The following is a 24,542-nucleotide window of genomic DNA, read 5'->3' as shown; positions in this document are numbered from 1 at the left end:
GCACACAGCCAGAGAGAGAGAGAGAGAGCGTGAGCGCACACTTGCAAAGAAATGGCTTTCCTGTGCTCACGCACACCAGCACACGGCACAACAGCTGTGCTGAAGCTGGCGGCGAGCCACTCACACGAACCCAATTGGCGAAGCAGGCAGCCCGCGCGTGGTGTGAGTGTCAGGGGAGTGGGCAGCGCTGTTGGCGACGCTGCAAGCTGCACTGGATCCACGTTCAACCGCAAACATTGAGTTTAATTCACGTACGCGAGTTCAGTTCGCATTCAACTGTTGTGTCGTGTCGTTCGTCTGATTGAAATTGAATAGAATTAACGGCGACGAGAGTGTGTGAAGAAGTGATTTGCTTTGTGTTGATGAACAGCAACTGTTTTGATTGAACGGCCAAAGCGACCGCGCGCACACATTTTGTGAATGAGTAAAGTAAATGTTGGATGCGATCTGTTTATTTTCGAAGCGTTGCGTTGTGATGTATGGCGACAGCCGCCACATTAGCAACCGTGAAGCCCGCAGCAAAATTTATTAAAGAAAAAATTGTAACAAAAATCTGTATAAACAAAATAATTTAGTGAATTTTACAAACTGTGAAATAGCTCGTGAATTTACAATATAATAAATGAGTTTGTTGCAAAAAAGTGAACTACAAGTGAATGACAAGTCTGCATAATTATTGTGCTGTCGTGAAAAAAAAAAATTTATAAGAAAACGGTGAAAAAGTGATTATTTATGCGCAATGTAAACGGCGAAAATCGATTTTCAGAACAAAACATAATATATGTATGTATAAAAAAAAATATACATATATAGAGCTGTAATAAAACCGTATAAATAAAACTTAAATTAATGCGCGCAGAAAAAGCCAGCGCAGCAGTAAAAAGCTGTGAACAGCAGTGAACAGTGAAAAAGTTTCCAGCGTTGCAGCGCAACAAATTTGTAATTTATTAATTTATTACACTTCAGTTTGCCAACGTTGTTGTTCGCCTGCTTCCGCCAGCCACCCAGGCTCCTTTATGTACTACTCGTACAATAATTGTTGTTGTTATTGTTATTGTTTTTGTTGTTGCTGTTGCTGTTGCTAGCGTTGCCATTGTCGTTCCGCAGGTTCCTTTTGTTTTTATTGCTGTGCACATTGTTTTTTATTGCTATTGCTGCTACCGTGCATGCTGTTGCCGTTGTTGTTGCATATTATAAGCGTGTTTACGCGCGCCTTACAAACCAAAACCAGCTCCATCACCAGCCACCAGCCACCCACCAAACAACAAACACACACACGCGCGCTCAAATTGCTACTGCCTCAGACTTGACTCAGCCTCAGACACATAGCACACACAGCATAACAGCCTTGATGTTAAGGACAGCCGGATGTCCTTACTTTCATACGCTCGCCTCATTATTACAAGTATAACGGTTATGGTACATAGTTGTCGGTGCTGTACGCAGCTATGTCGGTGCGTGTGTGCTTTTGTTTTCTTCGCAGACTGCGAAAGACGACGATCTTCGCAAACTCGCAGCTAACCAGCCAGTCAGCTAGTCAGCCAGCCACCCAAAGGAGCTACTCAGCAGCGACACAGTGGAAATACATACATATGTATGCACACAAAGGGCTTGAGTCCAACTGGGCGGCGAGTGTATGAGGCCGCATTAAATACGCTGTCTTATAAAGTAGAAATATAAATAAAATAAAATCGTCTTCGTTTTTGGCTGTGAAGGCGCCAAGAAGAAAGGAGGAGTGTGTCGAGGCAGCTAAGATGAGTAAGTCGGATTTCCGACGCGGTCCGTTGCAATGCCGTGAGAGTGGGGCAACATTAATTAGTATTAACAGCGATGGTTGGGCAGGCGGTAGTGTAGGAGACGAATAAGCAGAATGGATGCAAACCGAGGGCACAGTGATAAAAGTTGTGTAAAAGGCAAAGAAGTATACAAGTACAGCACAATAAAGAGTTTTTAGTAAATATTTAGTAAAGAAGTGTTGTCAACAATTAAACTTGTTCGTGGGAGAGTTAGAAGAAACCAGTAAGCAGTTCTGGCGATAAATTAGTGAAGCGAATATGTGTATTTTGGATGGCTTTCTGAGATTTGGTTAAAAGTTAGCAGAGCTGAGATTTTTTTGAAAAATATCTGGAATTTTTTGAAGAAATCTGAAAATTTTCGAAGAAATCAGAAATTTTTCGAAGAAAATCTGAAACCGAATTACCGAAGTATTAAACTAAATATATAAATAGAGAAAACGATTAGAGAAATGATAAAGCTTAGAGTAAAATCAGGATTTATGAACAAGAAGTGTAAAAAATGAGACTGACTTAAAACAATATTCACAAATATTTATAGTAAAAAAATATTTACATTTTTTTCTTCTCTTTCATGTGAAAAAAATTTTCATGCGAAAGAAATAAAATTTGTTTACATGAAATATTTTTTTGTTAAAACATAAAATTTTAAAAGTAAAATTTTTTTCATATAAAAGTTCAGAAAAAATTGTATACGAAATGCTTGCATGAATGCAGTAATTGTGCTATTAGAATTTATGTTTAATAAATTTTTTTCTTCGCTTTCATGTGAAAACAAAATTTTTGTTAACATAACGTTTTTTAATAAATTTCTTTCATAATAAACTCAGAATAAATTTTTATACGAATTGTTTGTATTTGCTACACTGTGCGTGCCCACAGTAATTGGTCGCTTAACAAAGGAGAAGATAAACGAACAAACTGCCAAAACTTTGGTGCAATTTATTATATTTATATGTATATATTGATATGCTACAAACGCAATATATATGTAGAGGCAACCCGACACACACACATAACTACAAAAACATGTATATTAATAATTATATAAGAACATAAATATGTACATACGTTGTATAGGGGGGCGCACGTAAAGGACTCGCAGAAAACAAAAAAAAATAAATAAAAAACGAAAAAATTGACAATACAAACAAGAAGCACAACAACAACAGCAATAAAGTAATAAAAATAATATAAAGCAGAAAAGTAGCTGCGCTATGCCATAGCGGAATCGCCCCAAACGGCAGCAGCATTAATAAATTAAATAAATAAAATAAATAAATAAAAGAAATTATTGACATACACGGGCGTAATGCTAGCAACACACCGCGACAACACACCGCACCGCACCGCACCACGAACGCGAGCTATGGCACGCCTTGGTGGTCCCGGCAAGCAACAGTAACAACAACAGCAATTTATTTTTATGTGTCTCCACAATTATTTATTTGTGCCAGTGTTATTCTACATACATACATAACTACATACATATTATGCATTTATATCAAATAATTATGTGCGGCAGCATGTAAACATCATATACATACATACTTGTATATTTTAAATACGTTTGTTGTGCGCTACAATATGCTGCGACCACCCTTTGCCGCACACTCAATTACTGCTTTGAATTGTACGCACAAATGTACGAATATATGCGCGTGTGTCTGTATGTGTTTGTATGTGTGCGTATATTTATACATTAAGCTACATACATAATTAATATAAATAACATTAAAATAAAATTAATAAATAACGAAGCAAAACAGCTGCAACAAAAACACCACCAAAATGGCCAAACGGCACGGCAGCACCAGCAGCACAAGCAGCAGCAGCAATAGCTCAGCAACATAATGCGTAGTGCTGCTTGTACGCTTGTGCTCGAGATAAATTACGGCGCGCTTGGGCGAGAAGGTGGTGGAGCTGCAGCAGCAGCAGAAGCAGCTCAATACACAGAGATACAATGAATTGTATTGGTTTTGTGTGTTTCGAGGCGATTTTGTGTTTTGCGGCAACTTTTGCCTTTGCGGTCGCAGCTGGCAGACAGTTCACACCTTCGCGTAGCGCACAAGTAGCTATGGGTTGTTTGTTGCTGCTGTTGTTGTAGCTGTTCAATAAATGATTTTTATAGCTTTTTGTTAGATTTTTGTTTTCTGTTGTTGTTAACGCTACCTGAAATTGTGTGCTTGAGAAAGTTTTATGTGCATCCGAAACTGGCGACCAATGTTTAAGGGTTAACTTTTTTTGGTTATTTGTTGGAGTGTATGATATTTTCAATAATAATTTATTGCAAATAAAATATTGAATTTTCTAAATTTGATTTTCGGGCTGCACATATGTAGCACAAGTTAGTGCTAGAATGAATTTAGTGAAAGAGCTTTGAATGTGATTCTTTTTTTTAATACATGCGTATATATTTACATAGTGAAAAGTGTTTTAAAAATATATAATTTTAATCCAATTAAAATTAAACGAATAGCTTTTAGTCTTCTAATAATTATTTCACTTCCTCCCAGTATTGTATAAAGCTTTGGCGGAAACATTTTAAAAATTTTTAGATTAAAATTAAAAACTTCAGAAAACTACAGATAGTTTCAAAAATTTAAATTTAAACAGATATATATAAATGACTTATCTCATATATACCGCAATATTTTTTAAGAATTGAAAATATAGCTCTTCAAATTAAAACTCAATATATATATGGGAAGAAACCTCTCATATATAACTATTTTTTCACTGAAATATAAAAATTATATATAAATTTTTTGACTACAAAAAGTTTATTTAAGTTTAAAAATCAAACTACGTGTTTTCTTTCAAAAATGTGAAAATTAATATATAATTTGTTTTTGTGACAAATTATATTTTAAAATTACAATGATTTCGTTTTCGAAAAAGCGTTTTTGTTTCAAATTGTAATGCTTTGAATATGTTGCATTTGTTACTATGTGTGCAAATAATATTTATTTTTTAAATATAACTGATTTCAAAAACGTATAAGAAAAAGCAGTATGAAAAAAGATTTTGAAAGCTTTCCTAAATCGGATTTTTGTGTAATTTCATAACCAAATGTCATATCTTCTATTTAATTTTCATATATTTAGAAACCCTTTCTTTGAACAAGCGAGTACTTGAAATTTTTGTTTGGCAAAAAGTATAAATTCCACATAAAAATGTATTTGAAAATTAAATTTGAGCAATATTAGGTAATTAACTTAAACAAAATTTCGTTTTAATATTTTTACACATGTAGATCAAATTATTTTTCAAGCGTCTATTTTAAAACTTAAATTTTTAACTTTAAAGGCGCAAATTTTTAAATCGATACGGAATTAATTTCGAGTAATTATACGCGGTGCAGCGCACTATTTTCGTAAAAAATATAATACATAAATTGTAAGTCATGTAACTTCTAAAATACAAAAAAAAAATATATATATATTAATTTAACAAAAAAAATTTAAAAATTCATATCACTGCAATTCAAACAGTTGCACATATCGTCGATCTATTTATTATATATTTTTCTTGAAGGTTTCTTTATCTTTTAAAACCGGTAGGAGTCTGGCGAACATATATATTTGGCATCAATTTTAGTGTAATATAAAAATAACTTCTGACTTTATTTTAACAGAAACAATTTAGAAGTATAAAAAAATAATTTCTAAAGCAAATGATAGCAGAAAAATCGATAAACTATTTGAAAAATGTGCAACACTTGAAAACAAGTGCTTAAAAACTTTGTAATCTGTCTACTGAATATAAAATACACCGCAAAAGCTATAAGCAAAACAACAACGACGATAAAATGGATATGACAAAAGACATTATTGACTACACACAAAAACACACCGAAACGGCCGAGCGCTTAATTGCCGGCTATCAATCACCACTATCCGAGATCAGTGAGAACGAAGCAAACACACGCGCATGCGCCACAGCCTCACCATTTCAAATTGGCAGCAATATAGTCGAAGCTAAAATCACAACAACAACCAACGCATATAACGAGGTGACAGAACAAACGTCCATCAACACAGCACACGCCGCGCAGCAACTCGAACAGCAGACAACAACACTTGCGCCAGCACACGCTGATACTATGGAGCAGCAGCCGTCAACAGAAACGGCGAGTAATATGTCGGTTGACAAAACCAGTGAAACAAATGCTATTGCAGCAGCCAAGACTGTGGGCGCAGTGGTTAGTGGTGATATAACGCCACCACCACGCCCATTCACTACCAGCGAAGTGGTTGGCTTGAGTTCGGCACTCGATGATGATCCTGATTTGCACGTTGATGTGCAGCTACCCAAGTCGCGTTCCCTACCCACATCGCCCGATCATCATCGACGCAGCTTGGACTCAGCTTCGGCAGAGATTTTGACGCGCATGAATGCTGCGCTGTTTGGCTTCGAACAGCGACGTGGGCTGGATGGATCAATGCATATGCCCATCACAGCGGGCTTGTCGGCGCCAATGCGCATATCGAAGTTGACAAAGCAGTCAACACCATTAGTGGCACGCAAGTCCATTTCGCCGCTTGGCTTGAAGTCGAAGAAGCAATTGGCCGCAGCAGCTGCGGTGGCAACAAATTCACAGCAACAGCAGTTCTGTTTGCGCTGGAACAACTATCAAACCAATTTGACAAATGTCTTTGATGAGCTGCTACAGAATGAGTCCTTTGTCGATGTGACGCTCGCTTGCGAAGGTCAGTCCATCAAGGCGCACAAGATGGTGCTATCCGCTTGCTCACCATACTTCCAGGCGCTCTTCTACGATAATCCTTGCCAGCATCCCATAATTATAATGCGTGATGTGAGATGGGAAGAGCTTAAAGCCATAATGGAGTTTATGTATAAGGGTGAGATCAATGTCAGTCAAGAGCAGATAAATCCTTTATTGAAAGTCGCCGAAATGTTGAAGATACGCGGTTTGGCGGAGGTGAGCGCTGGCAGTGGCCATGGTATGGCCGCACCACATCCCATGATGCCCGAACAGCGCATGACCATTTTCGATGATGAGGAGGATGCCGAAAGCGATGAGGATACAGAAAGTGCCGAAGATGGTTGCCAAAAACCGAAGCGCGCACGCATGCTCGATCCCACAATGGGGAAGGTACTCCCACATGCTGTCGCACTTGATCTAAATTTGGCTGCACAGCGTCAGCGCAAACGTTCACGAGATGGTCTCTTCACTGATAGTAATATGTCACGTTTCGGTGGCAACGCCGCAATGCAACCAACAGCCGAGTCAACGGAGCCCAACACGCATACAGCCAACGCTACTGCTGACGAAACAAGTGGCGTTGATGGCAATGCTACTCCACAACAACTACCCGTTGCTGTGACCACATCCACCATTGTACGCAATCCTTTCGCTTCGCCAAATCCCAACACTACCAACAACGCCGCAGCAAATGCCAATCAAAGCAACTCACAGTCCGCCATTGCAACAGCTTCAGCACCAACAGCTGCCAGCTCATCAACAACAACGCTTAGCAGCTCAACACCGACTGCACCAGACACACCCACATCACATGCCACCGGTCACTCATATCGTCCACCATCTATGCCGTCGGCTAGCAGTCTCAAAGGTGCAATGTCTTCTCCAGCTGCAGCCGCAGCAGCAGCTACTGCAAGCGGCATGCCCTTGAATGTACATTCCAATCCGGTTGCTGCGGCCGCAGCAGCAGCTGCTTTGGGCGTAAATCCACATCATCCGCATCATCCTCACCATCATCATCATGCCGCAGCTGCCGCCCAACAGTTGGCCGCTCAACATCAATTGCATGCAGCGGCGCACTCGCATGCGGCTATGGCTTCAGCCTTAGGCGCCTCTCTGGCTGCTGGTGCTGGCGCAGGCGCCGCTGGCACAGGAGCCGCTAGTGCAGCAAATATTTCATCCTCGGTGGGACATCACGATGAGCTGGAGATCAAACCGGAAATCGCTGAAATGATTCGCGAGGAAGAAAGGGTAAGTGTCTATATAGATTTATAATTAATTAAGCGTCTTAAAAGGTTGTATTCGGATGAAAAATTTTATTATTGCGAAATTTTGTATTCTTTAATTGAAGCATAAAAACTATTCGTAGTTTAAGTCTACTTAAATATATTATTTGATTAGATCTTACTAAGCCACAAATCGTATTTTAAAGAGTAGTCATTATTTAGCCGATTTTGTCAAGCTGAGTAAAGAGAAGTATGAAAACATACGAAGAAATTATAGTTGTATACTTCACTTTTCACTTTTAATGCACTCTACAATCACCGTTTTCTCTTCGTCCACTGTGTGCTCAGCCTAACTTTTTTATGTGTCGTGTTCATTTGCCCCTTTTCTACAGCGTTATTATAGTTTATTATAATACAGACATGAAAGTCAAAAGTCTAACAGCGGTGATCTACCAAATACATAGAAGCAGCAACACTCAAATCATTTTGTAAGAAAAAAATGGTGGAAAATAATAGTTTTAAGAAGATGGTACCCGCATACCTAGTAGGATTATACCTTGTACTGCTGAGACTACTACAGTACTTTCGGTGAAGGCTCTATTTGTATAAAAACCTATTTTGAGGACAAAAGTGTTCCGATTATTTAATATAAGCCTTCGATTTATCAATTCTTTGCTTCTGTCTTTATTTGATTGCTATTCTTGTGTTAAAAATGAGTATGTGAAAGCAACAACAAAGTTAGCTAGTTGAATTTACTCCCTGGACCCTCCTAAAAGTGGTATAACCGCTTACTATGCTATCTCTAGTAAGCCGGTTCATTGTAATTATACCCGTTGCGCGTTCGATACGCCACTCTGCAAGCTGTTTGTGAGTAAATCGTTAAAATGTAGGTGATATTGCTGTTCGTGCGATTTTACTGTCTGCTATCGCTATCGTTACTGTAATCTATATGTAATGAAGCTTTCCAGAAAAGCTTAAGTACAATTCTTATAAAAATATTTTTATGGCGATTGAGTTTACCTTCAATTAAGGCACATTGACAATCTGTTGATAGCGCAATTAGTGAGTTAAAATGCACATTTATGTACAATGAAGCTTAAATCATAAATGCGTAATTTAATTTGCATAAAACAAAGTAAAAATCAAATAAATTGCTAAATAAATAGAAATCATGTGTTCTTCTGTCAATATTTACTCCATTTGCATGGCATTATTCGACTTTGAAGACATTTACACAAACACAAGCACACACATGCATACGCATTGTTGTTATTATTATTATTGAGGCGAGTACACATGTATTTGCCTGCATGTGTATGTGTGTGTGCGCACTTACATTAAATTCATTATGCAATTTTGTCATTAACATAAAATGAAAAATTATTTCAAGTCTAGGCAAGCGACTGAATTTCTAGGCTGATTAGAAAATCAGCTAACTGCGCGACTGACTGTGACGCTCTTACTAACTGTCAGTCACAAATTTTGACTGTCTGTTTGTTTGTTGTTGCAACTTAGTGTGCGCCTTATATTCATGTGTGTGTGTGCTGAGCAAATACCGTTTGCTTAGTAAGTGTCGTGCAGGGTGGCGGGAGGTGGGGTTAGAGAGCTGGCGCACGTCTGTCACGGACATGTGGGGCACTAGGCTGCACTCAAGTAGCGCTTAAGCAAGTTGCAGCTGGGCCGCGGCGCGCAGGTGAATAGGTCCCTACAAACTTGCAAATTTACACATGTACATATGTGTGCGTGTGTGTGTTAGGCAAACTTGAGTGTTTGGCTGCGGTCGCAGGCACGCGTAAGTCTCCGTCTGTGTGTGCTTGAGTTACTTTGTGTGCTATGCAAATTTTCAATTTCACATTTACATAAATAAATGGCGAATAACTAAGTACTTCAACAATTGCAACTAAACAAAAACCAAATAAAAAAAAAAACAACAATACATTAAATTACTAACTAATTTGCGAAAAAACGACAATAATAACAAAAACTCGCAACGGCTAATTTCGCGCTGCGTCGCCGCTCCTGCAGCCACTTGCAATGGAAAATAATATAAATATATATATTTATGTAATTTTTTTAGTCTATAATGTACATATGTCTATTTATAATTGAAAAATCATTACCTGAACAATTTAAGTAAATTTGCAAATATTTTTACATTTTATTTGTTCCTACTTTGTATGCATAAACGGCGAATAATAAAATGTTTGCCATTTGAATGCGCCTACTTTGTTATGCACTTACAATAAATATGCGTCAATGCCGTAATTTTTAATAAAAATGCATTTATACGTTGAGTTAAGCGCGGCCTAACGGAGCACAGCCGGATGGTTAAGACGGGAGTACACCAGTATAGCGCGAAGTTGAAGTGAAAGGAGATCAAAAATAGGGCGCATAGTGCGGATTTATATTGCGATTGCCAGCATTTACATATTTATTTATTTGCATGTATACATGCGTTTTTCACGTGTATGTGTATGCACAAATAATTTCTTTAAAATAAAGGGCGAATAAATTGCGTATCGCGCGAACTGCCGCGCTCAAAGCTCATTATTAAATGAAATGTGAAATAAAAATTAAATAAAATCAACTTAAAGGGGTGGCAGCAGCTTGCATTTGAATGAGCGCCCATTGCTTCTTCGCTTTGCAAGCTTTTCCTACACATAACGGTGCGGTAGGAAATTAAAAATTCTATAATTAATTATTGAAACTTTTCATTACAACTTAAGCGAATATATTTGTGTATATACAAGTATCTACATACAAATCAGCGCTTATTCTGTGGCGATTTCTGCTCACTCTATTATTGATTTCCCAGAGTCACAAGAGAGTGGATACTATTCTCAGCTGTCGAGTAGTAAAATAGTACTTTTTAAGAGAAGAATTTTTCTGAAACATGAAAAATCCTTAATTTCGGCTGCATCAAAGCTCTAATACCCTTCACAAGTGCATTACATATGGCATACAAATGTATCAACCTTGATTTTGATCGGAATCGAACGCGGTACTGGCATACTAGAGATATTATAATAAATGATTATATCACATTTATACGGCTTCCACGGAGTGAATTCAATTCAACGCGAAACTGGTATAAATTCATTACTGGCTGGTTTTCTAGAGATATCATAATAACGATTATGATGACGCTTTCCGGGAGTAAATTCAACTGAATAAATTGTTAATGCCTTCACATGCTCAAACGTATACAAGAACTTGATTTAGATCAGTCTGTTTGTATGGCAGAAACATATATGCTATAGTCGTTCGATCTAAGAAATTTGTTCGATGCCAAATTTTGTAAAGATACCTTGTTAAATAAAAAAAGTTTTTAATACAAGGTCTTGATTTTATTCCATTGCATGGCAGAGAAAAGCAAGTGTACAAGCAACGATAGCTCAAAAACTGAAGGACTAGTTCGCGTACATGGTTAAATCGACGCAGCTCATCACGCTGATCATTTATATACATATTTCCTTCTGAATGTTACAAACTTCGTGGTAGGCTAAATATACCCTGTTTAGGCTATAAAAATATCGAAACGTCATCCCAATCGATTACTGCCAGTAGAGAGTTACCATAACGGTAAATATTCCTACATTTTATGACTTTTGTCTAGTCAAAGTACGAAAAATTGCGCATAGACATCCAATACCACTAATTTAAAGTCTTAAAACACTAACGACCATCTCTACTAGAAGCCATAAGTAATCCACTGAATCACTTTCTTAATTTTAATAAATTTCTACGCTTTTCGATCTATAAAACAGCTACAATTGCTTCTGGACGCCACTTTTGCGGAAAGTCCCCTTACTCTACAGACAAATTTCGATTTGCTAATGATTCAACAGTGTAAGAAATAATTATATTGATTCAGTTTTATAAGTAAACGTCTATTGACTTTAAAATTTAATTACATTCATTAACTTTATTTCTTTATCCAATTGGAAATTAACCACACACCCCCAGCAATTGCTAAGCATCTGCCAGTATTGGCGCTTACTTTTGGCATTTCTTTGTTAATTTATTGAAAATAAATTAGAAATGTAGACAATAAAAATGTGCGCAAGCATTATGTATAAGCAAGCGTCTGCAGCGCTGCATGAGACTTGCAAACAGTATATGGCCATTAAATGGGTGGCGAACCGAGTTCGACGCACCGTTTGGCGTTAAGAATTCAGCTAGTTGTCTGCCTGCCTGGATAATGTCTTCACTCGCTGGCACTGTGGTCTAACTCGGCATGTAAGTCGGCTAGCCAAAATATATCGGAAGTGTTTAATAACACTTGGTAATTTTATAGCAAACTCAGCTCCGCTTTCACTTGATAACCCCTCAAGTGAAATTCAGAATCTTGTGAATTTCAGAAATACATATTCACATATAGATGGAATATATATATTTTTGATAATGTTCTCCGATAATTTGTAGTTGATCCGGCAACTAGTTTTGGATATGTGAGCGTATGTGTAAGAATTCTTTTAGTTATTGTAATCGGCTTTCAATACTTAAAACGCGTTATTCTCGAACGCTATTTGCAGAGTCGGTAAAGAAAATTTCTCCAAAACGGCTAGACCGATCGACTTGAAATTTTCACACAACACTTTAGATATATTTTTCAGATATTGATCGAAGGAATAATATTTTTGTAAATAATTTATATTTTTTAGCTATTCTGCATTAATTTCAATTACTTTTCCAATTTACGTGTCTTACTCCAAAGAGGCTTAATTATTTTGTAGAAAGTCTGAAGCTGAGTTTAATGCTTTATAGCAACTGTTTGCTGGTTAAAATTTTAAAATCTGCACAGAAATTTTCTTCACGAAAATAGTTCACCTTAAAAATTTGGTAACATTTTGGTGGTTCTAGATATAAAATACCCTAAAATGCTAGATTGTTGTGCTGTTGACAGGGATAATGTTATCCAAAAAAAAAATTCAAAAGATTGTCTAAATATTTTTAAAATTTATTGACATTTAATATTTGATCCCGATTTTTGTAAGACCGTTACACTGTGCTTAGTTTTTCTTGAAATTAATATCAAGACAAAGAAATTCTTATAATGCAAAGAATGAACTTTCCGACTTAATAGGGTGGTAATGTGGTCGCAAATGCAGCGAGAGCAATGAACACAAAAATTACAAATGCACACAAAGAGATATATACATATATAATATGAAAAATATACACACATACTACTTGTACATACATATGTATGTATATAATTATAAATGCTTTCAGTGCTTGTGCTTTGTGTATAAATACATACATACATACCTATATGTATATGTGTGCACATAAACTTTTATGCTTGAATTTGTAGCAAGACGCTGAAGGATCACGAAGTCAAATCACTAGCAAACCAAGTTCGGGGGTGATAGCTGCTTGCTCGAAATACAATAATAAAGTTGCTATGATTCTACACGAATTACTTATAAACTCTTGTTAACTTGTTGGAAACAGTTGTGAAACTGCAGGCGGCGAGTTTGTGTCGTCCTTCATCAGCGCCTGCTAATTTTCTCCAATTTCGCTCGCAAATTGTGCTCTTTTACGCTCTCTTTGCCTTAAACTGGAAATATAATAAATATTATATAATATGTTGCTGCCACTTGAGCTTAACTTGCTAGTCAGTGGTAGCCACTTGCAGCTGGTAGCAAAATTTTGGCGCACAAAAGTACCATAAAGGCTCACGCTTGCATAGCAGCACCAGACCAGGCGACAACACAAGCCGTGTGCTTTTTGTCCACAAACTGCCGCCAACAACTCTTCTTAGCCAATTGTGTTAGTCATACGAGCACACATACACACACACACAAGGGCGCGCGCGCTTGTTACGACTTCTGCGCGCCTGTTGCTCAATGCAGTCTACTATGGTTTTTCCAATACTACACATTCAAGACACCATACTTGTATAATAACAACAGCAAAGCTTGTGAGACGCTCGCTCGCTCGCTCATTCACTACAAATTGATGGCAAGCGTCGACACGCGACAAACGAACATTTATTACATTTATTCGCACAAGTGTTTGTTCAGGTATTTAAGTGTGCGTGTGTGTGCTGGCACAAAATTTGGCTGCCTTGCTGCTACTGAAGAGTTCACACTTGCGGCGCGTAGTAAATTTGGTGGCAGCGCGCGCCACTTCACGACGCGTCCAGATACACCACGCCACGCCACGCCACAGCCGCTTCATTCATTCGTTTTCATTCACAAAAACGAAAAATGTGAGCAACAATAACGTCAGTCGCACATATGCTTATGTGCGCGCCTGTGTGTTTGCAAGTGTAGCAACAACAACAACGACGACATTAAAGGTTACGACTAGAAGCATTAGCAGCTGTTACGCGGGCAGCGTTGACGCCGTTCGCATTGGCAGCAAGCGCGCAACCCCACAAGTAGCAGCGAAGCGAGTTAAAAACATAAAAAAAAAAATTACAACAACAGTAAATCAAGAAATAAAAGCTAAATGCCATGCCAAAGCTGTGGTGACGTCACCTTGCCATCGCTCGCTGTCGCAGCGTCTTTTCGTTGCCTCATCGACGGCGCGCGTTCGTACGAGTGAAAACAGCGTCAAACAAGCAAGCACAACGCCACACACACGCATACATACATACATGTGTACAAACATCCAAAGCGCTGGCAATATGTTATTGCTTTTGGGATGCTGTTTCTTCGCTGTTGTTGTTTTTGGTTTCTTTGTTTGGTTCTTTATTCTCGGGCAGTACACCAATTCGTGGCGCTGCGTTCGCGTTTGTGGCTGCCCAGCATTTTCATCTGTGCACGCTGGCATTGTTGTGACTTCGCGCTTTGTTTACATTTTTGCTTGGCCTGTTCAGCGGGTCGCCGTCGTCGTCATCCACGACTTGACTTCCATTAGCTGGCTGGCTTGACGGACATGGTTTGTTGGCTTGTTGCTTTTTGGTGCTGATAGGTCTGTCAGATAATCAGACAAGTCAGCTGACAAATCGACATTAAAGCACGCAGCACGTCTGTCCGTCTGTCACGCTGTCAGTCGTCTGTCAGTTAGACGGTCAGTTAGCGTTGCCTTTGTAGTGAGTTCTTTGACTTTTCCGCTCTTTGCTTTGCTATTTATTTTATTTTCATTTACTTTTGATGAAAATTTGTTGCTTTTGTTTTTGTTTGTTGTTATGCATTTATCATTCAATTTCGTCGGCTCATATCGTTTGCGCTTTCGGTAATAATGGATTTGTGTTGTGCAGCTTTCGGTGCGTTAATGAAAAGGTAAAATCATTATTTATTGACTGAAGTAGACCGCAGTTTGATAGAAAATTGATTGTTTGAAGATAAGAAAAAAATAATTGTTGTTTTCTTAAAATTTAGTAGCGTTCTCAACTTTTGTCGGTAGTGCTTACTTGTATTTATGTCTCAAGTTGCACGCTTATTCAAAAGTTGCTCTAAATTAAAATTTTTATTTTGCTTTAACGAAAAATATTTAGTTATGTGATTTAGAACAGGTGCTGCTAAATTATGGATTTACAGTAGCAGATACATATCTAATGAACTATCTCTAATATACAACAATTTTTCGTAAGAATGTTAACTTAAAACATAATGATTCCATGACTAAATATTATCTTTTTTAACTAATATCTGTTGATATTTTTCAATATGTCTTCTTAGCTTAATTAGAAAATATTCCATAAATTGTCATATTATCGGATTTTGTTCGATAGCCTGTTGGTATTTTGTACGTAAGTTCATAAGAAACGACGAGAAACTCTCGAAAGACGTGAAAACCGCGTCCCTATTGGCAAACAACTGGGACAGTCGATTTTCATAACCTTCTTTTGAAGCGAATTTTTCACCAGCTAAATCTTTCACCATAGACATTGAGGTTGTCGGTAGTAAATATCCGCTTCAGAGATGGATCGATTTTGTTGCGATTCAGAAGGAATTCGCTTTTTGTGCTATGTTTAACTCCTGGGTAGTTGAAACAGTGCTTACATAACCGTCGGACTTGAGGATTTCCATCCTGTTCCCACGACAGTCGGCTTTACGTAACCGGAAAAGACTCGGATTTTTATGCAGCCAAAGACCGTCAACCCGTCAGCATTTCTCCAAATTACTTCAGGAATTTCCTCTATTTTATCGATATTTTTAAAAATTGATCTTCCTTAGTCTGAGAGGGCTTTTTAGTTCGAAATCATATCATTCTAATGTCGTATTGCGTAACCCAATCACACCTGTACCAGCTTACTGAAACCATCTATTGGAAAATAATGAATATCCTTTTACTGGACCTAATGGATATAAAGGAATAATTTAATGTAGAAACATTTTTGAAGAACTCTTTGTCTTATCAAGATATATAAAACTTGTAATGCTTTTTGCGTTCAGATCGCTCTTAACAGCGAGTTGAGATACTGTTGGGAAACAGCGTCGAACATTTGAGAATATGTTATTTCTTAGCTCGACGTCAATTTTGACTCAAGTCTCATTGCTTGTTGGGTTACAATTGAAACAAAACTATGATGCATTTAAAATATTTATTTCATTAAAATTTTCCACACTCAAACATATGTACGAGTATGTATGAACAACTGAATCTCTTTGTGGACCAACTTTGTGAGTTCTCGCTCCCTGCCAACTCCCCACACACGCATTCTGCCGCACAATTCATGCGCATACCCCTCAACATGCCCCAAAATGCGGCAACAATTGCCGCATGTAGCCAATGAACAAACATTATGTTTGCCGCCGCCGACTTTAAAAATTATTATGATTACTTGAGTACGAGTGTGTACTTCTTGCTGCCGATTCAAATATATCAATAATTGAGCACACATATGCATGTATGTATGTATGTGGGGCCTATCTATGGCAAATCTTGTGGCAGTGCACATGTTTTTCTGCGCTACTACTTCTGTGATGTTGCACGGAGTTTCGCAATTTGCCTCATGCCAATTTACTTATGAGTGGCATCGTATGTATGTATGTATGTGTGAATGTGCTTGTCAATTTTTCTTTCATCTGTTATTGATTCATATCAATTTTATTTTATTCCATGTTAGTTGGAGAGCAGCGTTGCCACCGTTGCACAGTCGAACTTGCACCACTGCATAACTTCGCCTTCGTCGGTTGTGGCGTGTGTCTTTCTTGGTTGCGTTCGGTGTAATTTCTCACTGGCTGGCTGGTTGGTTGGCTGCCTCAATTGCTACGAAATATTTATTTATTTACTTGTTTGTCCTATGGCTGCGCGCTTTGACTGTGCGTTTGTCTCTGTGTGTATGTGTGTAGGTTTGCTTTCTTGTAATGCCGCTGTGTACCTACCTACCTTGTTATTTATTTTATACAATTTATATTTTGTAGTTTTATTTGTTTGCTTTGTTGCAATCATATTTTTTAAATGCGAACGTATTATTGTTATTGTTGTTATTTCATTTATATCCAGACATACATATTTATATTCATAAATGTGCATCAACGTAAGTAGAATTTTCAGCATTAGGGTGGGTAATCGTTTTTTATTTCGATCCAAGAATGTGGTAGAGTAGATATTTCATATTATTTTTGAAATGGCTTACAATTTTTGAATTTTCACTAATTTTAATTTTTGTTCGCATAATAAGTACTTTGAGAAACGTTCATCTTTTATATAAGAAGCTCATAGACATTGAAATATTATTTCAAGTTTTTGACACATCCACTAAGACCTTATACATATGTATCTAGTTAGTTGTCATACTATACTTGCATTAAGGGGTTAAATCCTTGCAAGGCAGAAAAAACGATTATTTTGTGTGTTTTTTTACTTTCAGGAGAACATCTGAAAAAGGGTATCTGATACAAATGTATCTAAGAATATTGTTTATAAACTTCAAGTCGATTGGTCCAGCCATTTTGAAAAAAATTTTCTCACTGACTCTAAAAATATCGTTTCGAGAAAATGCGTTTAATGTTTGGGGAGTCGATTACACTAAGTTCTAAAAATTCTTAAACACCATATACGCTCATATCTCTGAAATTATTTAACGAGTCAATTTAAAATTTTCGATAATATTTTAAAATATATTTACATTCGATATATATCCAAAAAATTGATTTTTTGAAACTCACAAGAGGATATAAACCTTTAAATGGGTCTATAAATTCGTATAACTAATATAATAAATTAAGTAATTTGATTATACCGGTCTGTATGTTGTATTGTATATCAGTTAATTTGACAAAACCCGTTACACCTATTAAATATTCCATGTACTAAAAATTATTTCAAATGAAATGTCGTAAGTTAAAAAAACATTTGAGAAAATGCTCATAACCGCAGAAAAAATTTCAAAATATCTCCCAACATTTCTCAAAATAAAAATAGAATAAAGTATCAAAAATCATGTACCACCCTAATGCACCGAGAAATGCACACTCTCATTGCGTACATCTGTACACACAATTATTGTATTCGTACTTTTTGCCGCCAATAAAGCGTCTTGTTATTGTAGTTGTTGTCGTCGGAACATTATTTGCTGGGCCATGCCAGTTGTATTTGCTCAGTTTCTGTTTTTTTTTTTTGTTTTTACCCGCCGCCGCACGTAATTGTTGTAGGAAAATTATAGGTATTTGCCCTTCTGGCAGCGGCGAGGCAACGAAGCGCAAACACAAAAAATACTTACGGACCTATTTATATATGTACATATGTATATAATATAATAAAAATAAAATGTACAAAATAATTTATTTCGAGAATGGCGGGAATAGTGTGCGGCCGGGGAGAGGTGGCGGCGAGTAAGCGGTCAAAGCGGCAATAGTCGTACGATTCCACAATTGTATTTACATTGTTATTATTATTATTATTATTGCTGTAACTTGTTTTTGCCCATATGCCGCTATAATTGCGAATACACAGTGACATACAAATATACATATGTAAATATAATATTATATATACATAAAAACATACATGTACATGTGTACTGAAATTAAGACATACAGAAATACATACATATATACTTACAAAAATATTTATTTAGAAATTTTTTTATATTTATACATAATATATGGTATATATGAGTGTATGTCTGTGTAGACGCTACTAAATAAGTACAATGAATGAATATCTCAGGCCAGCTGAGCCCCCGCGCTTATAACTTGGCGCAACGTTATCCGTCGCCGATCTGCTCTGTCACTATTATTACGTTTGCTTGTTGTTGTAATTTTGTTTGCTTGGCTCCTCTAGTATTCCTGGCGCTGCTGCTAGAAAAGTGACTTGCAAAGAAATTGAGCGCAATGGTGTGCAATTAAAAGTAACAAAATTAATGTAGCACAATTTCCCTGCAATGTTGTTTCATTTGCTATCGGTGTTGTTGTTGTTGCTGTGCACATTATATTCCTCCCACAGCTCACACAAGCAAGACTCACACCGTCTGTCGGCAATGCTGCCCATTAAATACGAATATAATAAATAATTGTATGTATGTATGTATATAATTACCGAGTGTCTTAGCGGATAGAAGAGCGCATACACATACATATACATACATATTTATATAACATTCAACATCGACGGTAATGCTTTGCTCAATTATAGAAATAACAATCGACAATAAAATAATGTGTTATAATTAAGTAGTTTTTTTGTTTTGTTTTTGCCTGCCCTCAAGGCAGTCAGTCACCAATTACACGCGCATACACATATTAAGTAACAAATATTTTTACACACATACATACACACTTTATTCTGCATGCATTTTATTTGCATTCACCGTTGACTCTTACAGCAGGCAACACATGTGTGCATGTGTGTGCGCACGAAATTGTATCTTTAGCGCCTATCTGCCTTGCACACACACACACGCATATGTACATATATATTTGTATCCGTCTACGCGACAGCAGTTACAAATTTCGCTGCAGGCCATATTTTTTCCTGCCTTTCAGTCACTTTCTGCTGATTTGTCCGCTCGATTGTCTGTGTTCGACTTGTGTTTGATTGTAAGACGGAAATGTCAAAGCAGCATATAACATTATGGTGTCAAAAAATTATAATTATGTGCGCAGGTACATATGTACATATTGACTTTATACATATTAGATATGTACTTTAAGCAGTTATACACACATGCATATGGTGCATAAATGTAGGTGTATATTGATTACATTATTATTATTGCTGTGTGTGTGCGTACAGCGTGAAGGTACCAAAGTGCACTCCATGCACTCCAAGCGACATATTTTTATTATTATTTCTAGACATATTTGTCATGTTTAATTGCTGAATGACTCATTACTTTTTATATTTTTTTAAATTGAGTTTAGAGTATTCACATAATTTCTCACAATTTGTTGTAGTGATTTACTAGAAACTCGGTCACCTCTGGAAGCGCGCTTGAAAAAGATGATTCCGACGATTTTATTAGTCTCCATTTTTAATAAAATTGCGAATTAAAAAAAAATTGCAATTAAATTTGGAAGAAAAAAAAAGAATGGGTTGTATGCATTTTTCATTATTCCAAATATGTATTGTCAAAGTAAAGAAAGTTTTCAGGCCTCTAGACTAGTCTAAACCCTTTACGAATTTTTTTGGGGTTAGTGTTTCAACTAGTATCATTTCCAAATGAAATCAGCTCACTGTTCTTTAACGCTATAAATGATTCTCGACTCGATAATTCGACTTTGTAGGGGCCATATAGATGACTTGCCTGCGGAACTGATTGCAATTAACACCATGAAATCATCCCAAAAAGGATGGATTTGAGGTTAGTCTGTCGGAGAAGACGTATATACCAATGATATCCTTCAACGACGTTTATATGAAGTAGGGTGGAACGAAAATTATTTATATTTTTTTGATTAGTAAAATTTGTGGATTATAAAAAAAGAAATATTTTGGAAAGAAAATAAAATTTTTTTTAACATATAGAGGCGGCCCGAAATTTATTCGAAATTTATTTTAAAAGTGGGCCCACTCACCTCTAGATGTTAAAAAAATATTTTTTTTTCCAAAAATTTTCTTTTTTTATAATCTACAAATTGTAACCTCAGGCTAAGCAAAAAACATTTTTTTGTGCTCCACCGTATATGCCAATGATGACCTTCAACGTCGTTTATATTATGCTCTTCTCGTATCTAAAAGGGAGTTTTACTTTGTGAACTTTGTATGCTTTATAGAAGATGCATTGCTCATTCATGTGTTTTTTAATTATTCAAAATTTAGATCATTTTTTAAATTTTGCAAGTTTTCTTCGAAATTTTTTGTATTATATATAAATATATATATATATATATATATTGAAGTTCTATAGCTTTCAGCCTTAGGCTAATTGCGCAATACAATACTCTACCGGTGGGTACAATTAGCTATCGTCGAGCCGTGAAGCCTTGGAGAGCAGTGAGAAAAAACAACTGGTATAAATCAAATAAACTGGAAAGAAGTGAAATGGAGTAGCAAAACAAAAGGCGTATGCCACTTTATTATGTTTTACCTTTACGCTTTAGTATTCAATCTGGCCGGATAACATTGTTGTTGCTTTCTAAAGTTTTATTAAGCGAGTACTTTGCAGACATAGCGAGCAGAATCGAAGAGGGCTCTGGTCTAAAAATCGAAGTAAATTCTCAAACTGATGCAAGTTGCATATAGCATAAAATATACACATAAATGACCAACATCATGAGCTGAGTTGATTTAGCCATGTCCGTCTGTCTGTCCGTCTGCCCATCTGTTTGTATACCTATATACGAACTAGTCCCTCAGTTTTTAAGCTTTCGATCTAAAATTTTACACCCGCCCTTTCCTCACTAAGAAGCTGCTCATTTGTCGGAACGGCCGATATCGCGTCACTATAGCATATAGCTGCCATGCAAACTGAAGGATTGGAATCAAATGCTTGTAAGGAACCTTTGTATTTGTGAAAGGTATTATAACTTCGGTGCAACCGAAGTTAACGTTTTTTCTTGCTTATGATCCTGTTGATAAGGCAATTTTTAATTTATTTATTAAATGAGATAATATTTGCTTTCGTAACTAACGAAGTACAGTTATGCTTTATCATATTCAACGATTATTTAAAATTGCGACTAGTGTTATCAAAAATTGTCATGCCGTTGCTTGCATAATAATTAAAAAGTAATATTGGTTTAAAAATATAAGTTTAAGCACTTGTCTACAAGCGTCGGTAAGCTTTTTCACCAAGCGGCAAATCAAGAATTTTGTTAAAAATATCGAGCGACCTTTGCTCGACACTCGCTTACGAATGCTCGCAGTGCGAATAGGCCACATTCATTTGATACAGTTATTATTAGTAACTAGTATTTTAGTATTTTTTGCATGTATGCATAGACTACAAAGTGTCTTTATGCCAGTTTATAATGCAAATAGTGTCAAATAAAATTTATAATCACTCAATTAGTTTATTACTTTATTAAATATTACCAATTTTTAGCTTCGCTCAAATAGCAATAACCTTGACTCGTATGCTATAAACCGCATGAAAACGCACATCTACTTAACACTACATGCTTATAAATATATAGGCATACATATGTACATATGTATTTTTAGAATGAATGTATGCGATCAATAAAATTAATATTTGTTTCCACTTAATATGTATAAGAGACAAATTACGACCAGCATTTCGTGCAGGACGGACGTCTTAAAGTATTTTGCACACACACACACACACACACATACAAATGGCATATAGATGCGCATACATAGTAACTAATTTTATTAAATTACAATCGCTGTATAATAAAAATGCTTATCACTTTAATCACACGGTAATATTAAATCGCTGTCATATAATATATTATATGTAAGTGTGTGTAGATATATTTTGCAGCATATTTTAATGTTGTATTTAAGAAAATAAAATAATAAAATAACCATATAAACTAAATATTACTTAAACTCAAATTGTTAGATTGTATTTTCGAAAGCGTATTACCTTGTTGTTAGCAGATATCATAGCGCCTAAACAACTACAACAACAAACGCAACAGCAAGCCATAATAATAACAATTTAATGCCAGATAAGATTGGCAAGGTATGCCATATAAAGACCGCGTTTAATAACATATTATAGATTACTAAATAAATAAATTGCGTTCGTAGCTTAACTAAGCGCAGATATTTAGTAAGACGGAAAATATTAAAATTCTAATAAACAAGCAATTCTCTAACTCATCACCATATATCGTCAACTGGTGTACATATGTATGTGTGTGCGTGCGTGCGTAAATATATTTTATAATTTGATAAATGCGCGATATAATTCAAGTAGTAAAAATTTACAACTTATTGCTTAGTAATTAGTACATGACACGGCTGTAAATGGCTTAAGGCAAGCGTATAGATATATATATATATATATATATTTATAGACTATGTATATAGTTGGTATTACTTAGGAGATATCGTCGCTTAATTATAAATAATTACAAGTATCATAGTAATTTTGTTAAATAAATAATTATTTAGGTAAAACAAATTATTTTCATAATAAATTTCCATTGCTTAATGGAAATTGTGAGGTTGTGTAACTTGTTTGTATAGAAATAATTCATAAAATAATGACGACGACAAAAATGGTACATCAAACAGGTTTTGAAATATTTAAATCTCGATTTTTTTCAATATCGTTTTAATCTAATATCGTTTTAATTTTAATATAATAAATAATATTCAACGCGGCTTACAGCAATAAATCTTTTTCTCCTTTCCCGACGACTATTTGACGTAGCCTCAAAATGTAATGAGCACGAAATATCTCTTAGTGTATCGGTGCTACTATACAATAACGTCTAGAATTTAAAACACACAGTCTCAGTTAAGAAAGTTTTGGCAGCAGAACAAAGTCTGGTATGAATAGTTTTATACCAAATTGAAGTTGCATTACAAATTCGAGTATATGATTTTGAGTTTAAGAACGATTGCCAATACTATAGCTAGCTAAGCTGCTCTACAAACTCGAGTTTATGGTTTTGAGTTTGAAAACTATTGCTAGGCTATATTTAAGTGTCTCTACAAACTCGAGTTTATGTTTTGAGTTTATGAGCGATTGCCAAGTGTTTAATTTGAGGTTTCTAAGTAACTCCGAGTTTCAGTTGACATTTCTTGCTGTTCCCATACGATAGTGTCGTTATAAATACTAAAACTAATCGTGTTTAAAGCGAGTTAGTGCATTTTTATTATTAGTGTGTAGAGTTTGTGCTCAATATTGGCTGCCAAGCAAAGCACGAGTAACATTATTGTTGTTTTCAAACGCGAAAGCGTCGAGTACCGTAAAGTACACTAGTGTGTATAAAAATACTAAACTCATTTACAAAAACAAAAAAAATCTACGTTCTACAAATATCCTTGGCAAGAGTTCCACAACAAATTTGCAACAAAACGTTGTTATTGCAACACCACGATATTTTGCTTATGCCACTGCAAGTTGTAGAACTTGCCATATTTGCTGTGCGCCTGTTGCACGTGTTGCTGGAAAGGCACATTTGAACAAATAAACACTAAAACGGCAATTTTTGCCTTCCTACCTTTCGCCATAAGCGCATAAGGCTAAGCGCGGTGGCGAAATGTTGCAAGTAAGAAAAAACTGAAAATGTACAATGAAATGAAAGGCAGCTGGTGGCATGCGGCTAAGAGGCAGTTAGCAAAGAAATTGCGCGTCCACTTGGAGGCACATTGAGCGTCCGTTTCCGTGTGTAATTTCTGTGCCGTTAGTAAAAGCAATGCTAACAGCAACAGTAATGCTGGCTATGATTGAGGAAACAGCTAGTGGCAAATAGTGGTAAGAGACTGCCACAAACACACCTCTATACAGTAGGCTTGTGTTGTCTGCTGCGT

The 24,542-nt window shown here is 36.2% G+C and overlaps 1 protein-coding gene across 4 annotated transcripts in view; it reads left to right on the top strand.

The window, feature by feature from the left end:
* Positions 1-276: 276 nt before the first annotated feature.
* The window catches only part of bab2 (bric a brac 2), a 79,431-nt gene continuing 55,165 nt past the window's right edge, over positions 277-24,542 (top strand). For 2 of the 4 annotated variants that reach the window (XM_036364278.2, XM_036364277.2), the window contains exons 1-2: positions 277-939; positions 5,431-7,770. In XM_036364278.2, the coding sequence (XP_036220171.2) occupies positions 5,605-7,770 (2,166 nt within the window). In that variant the 5' untranslated portion in view covers positions 277-939; positions 5,431-5,604. Of the gene's footprint in view, positions 1,019-5,430; positions 7,771-24,542 lie in introns of all 4 variants that reach the window. The other 2 variants (XM_070111414.1, XM_070111413.1) reach the window with 2 other exon arrangements.

This window comes from Bactrocera oleae, chromosome 6 (assembly GCF_042242935.1).
Source record: "Bactrocera oleae isolate idBacOlea1 chromosome 6, idBacOlea1, whole genome shotgun sequence".
Classification (NCBI taxonomy): domain Eukaryota; kingdom Metazoa; phylum Arthropoda; class Insecta; order Diptera; family Tephritidae; genus Bactrocera; species Bactrocera oleae.
Note: the sequence above shows the minus strand (reverse complement) of the source record. Positions and strands in the feature narration are given on the sequence as shown.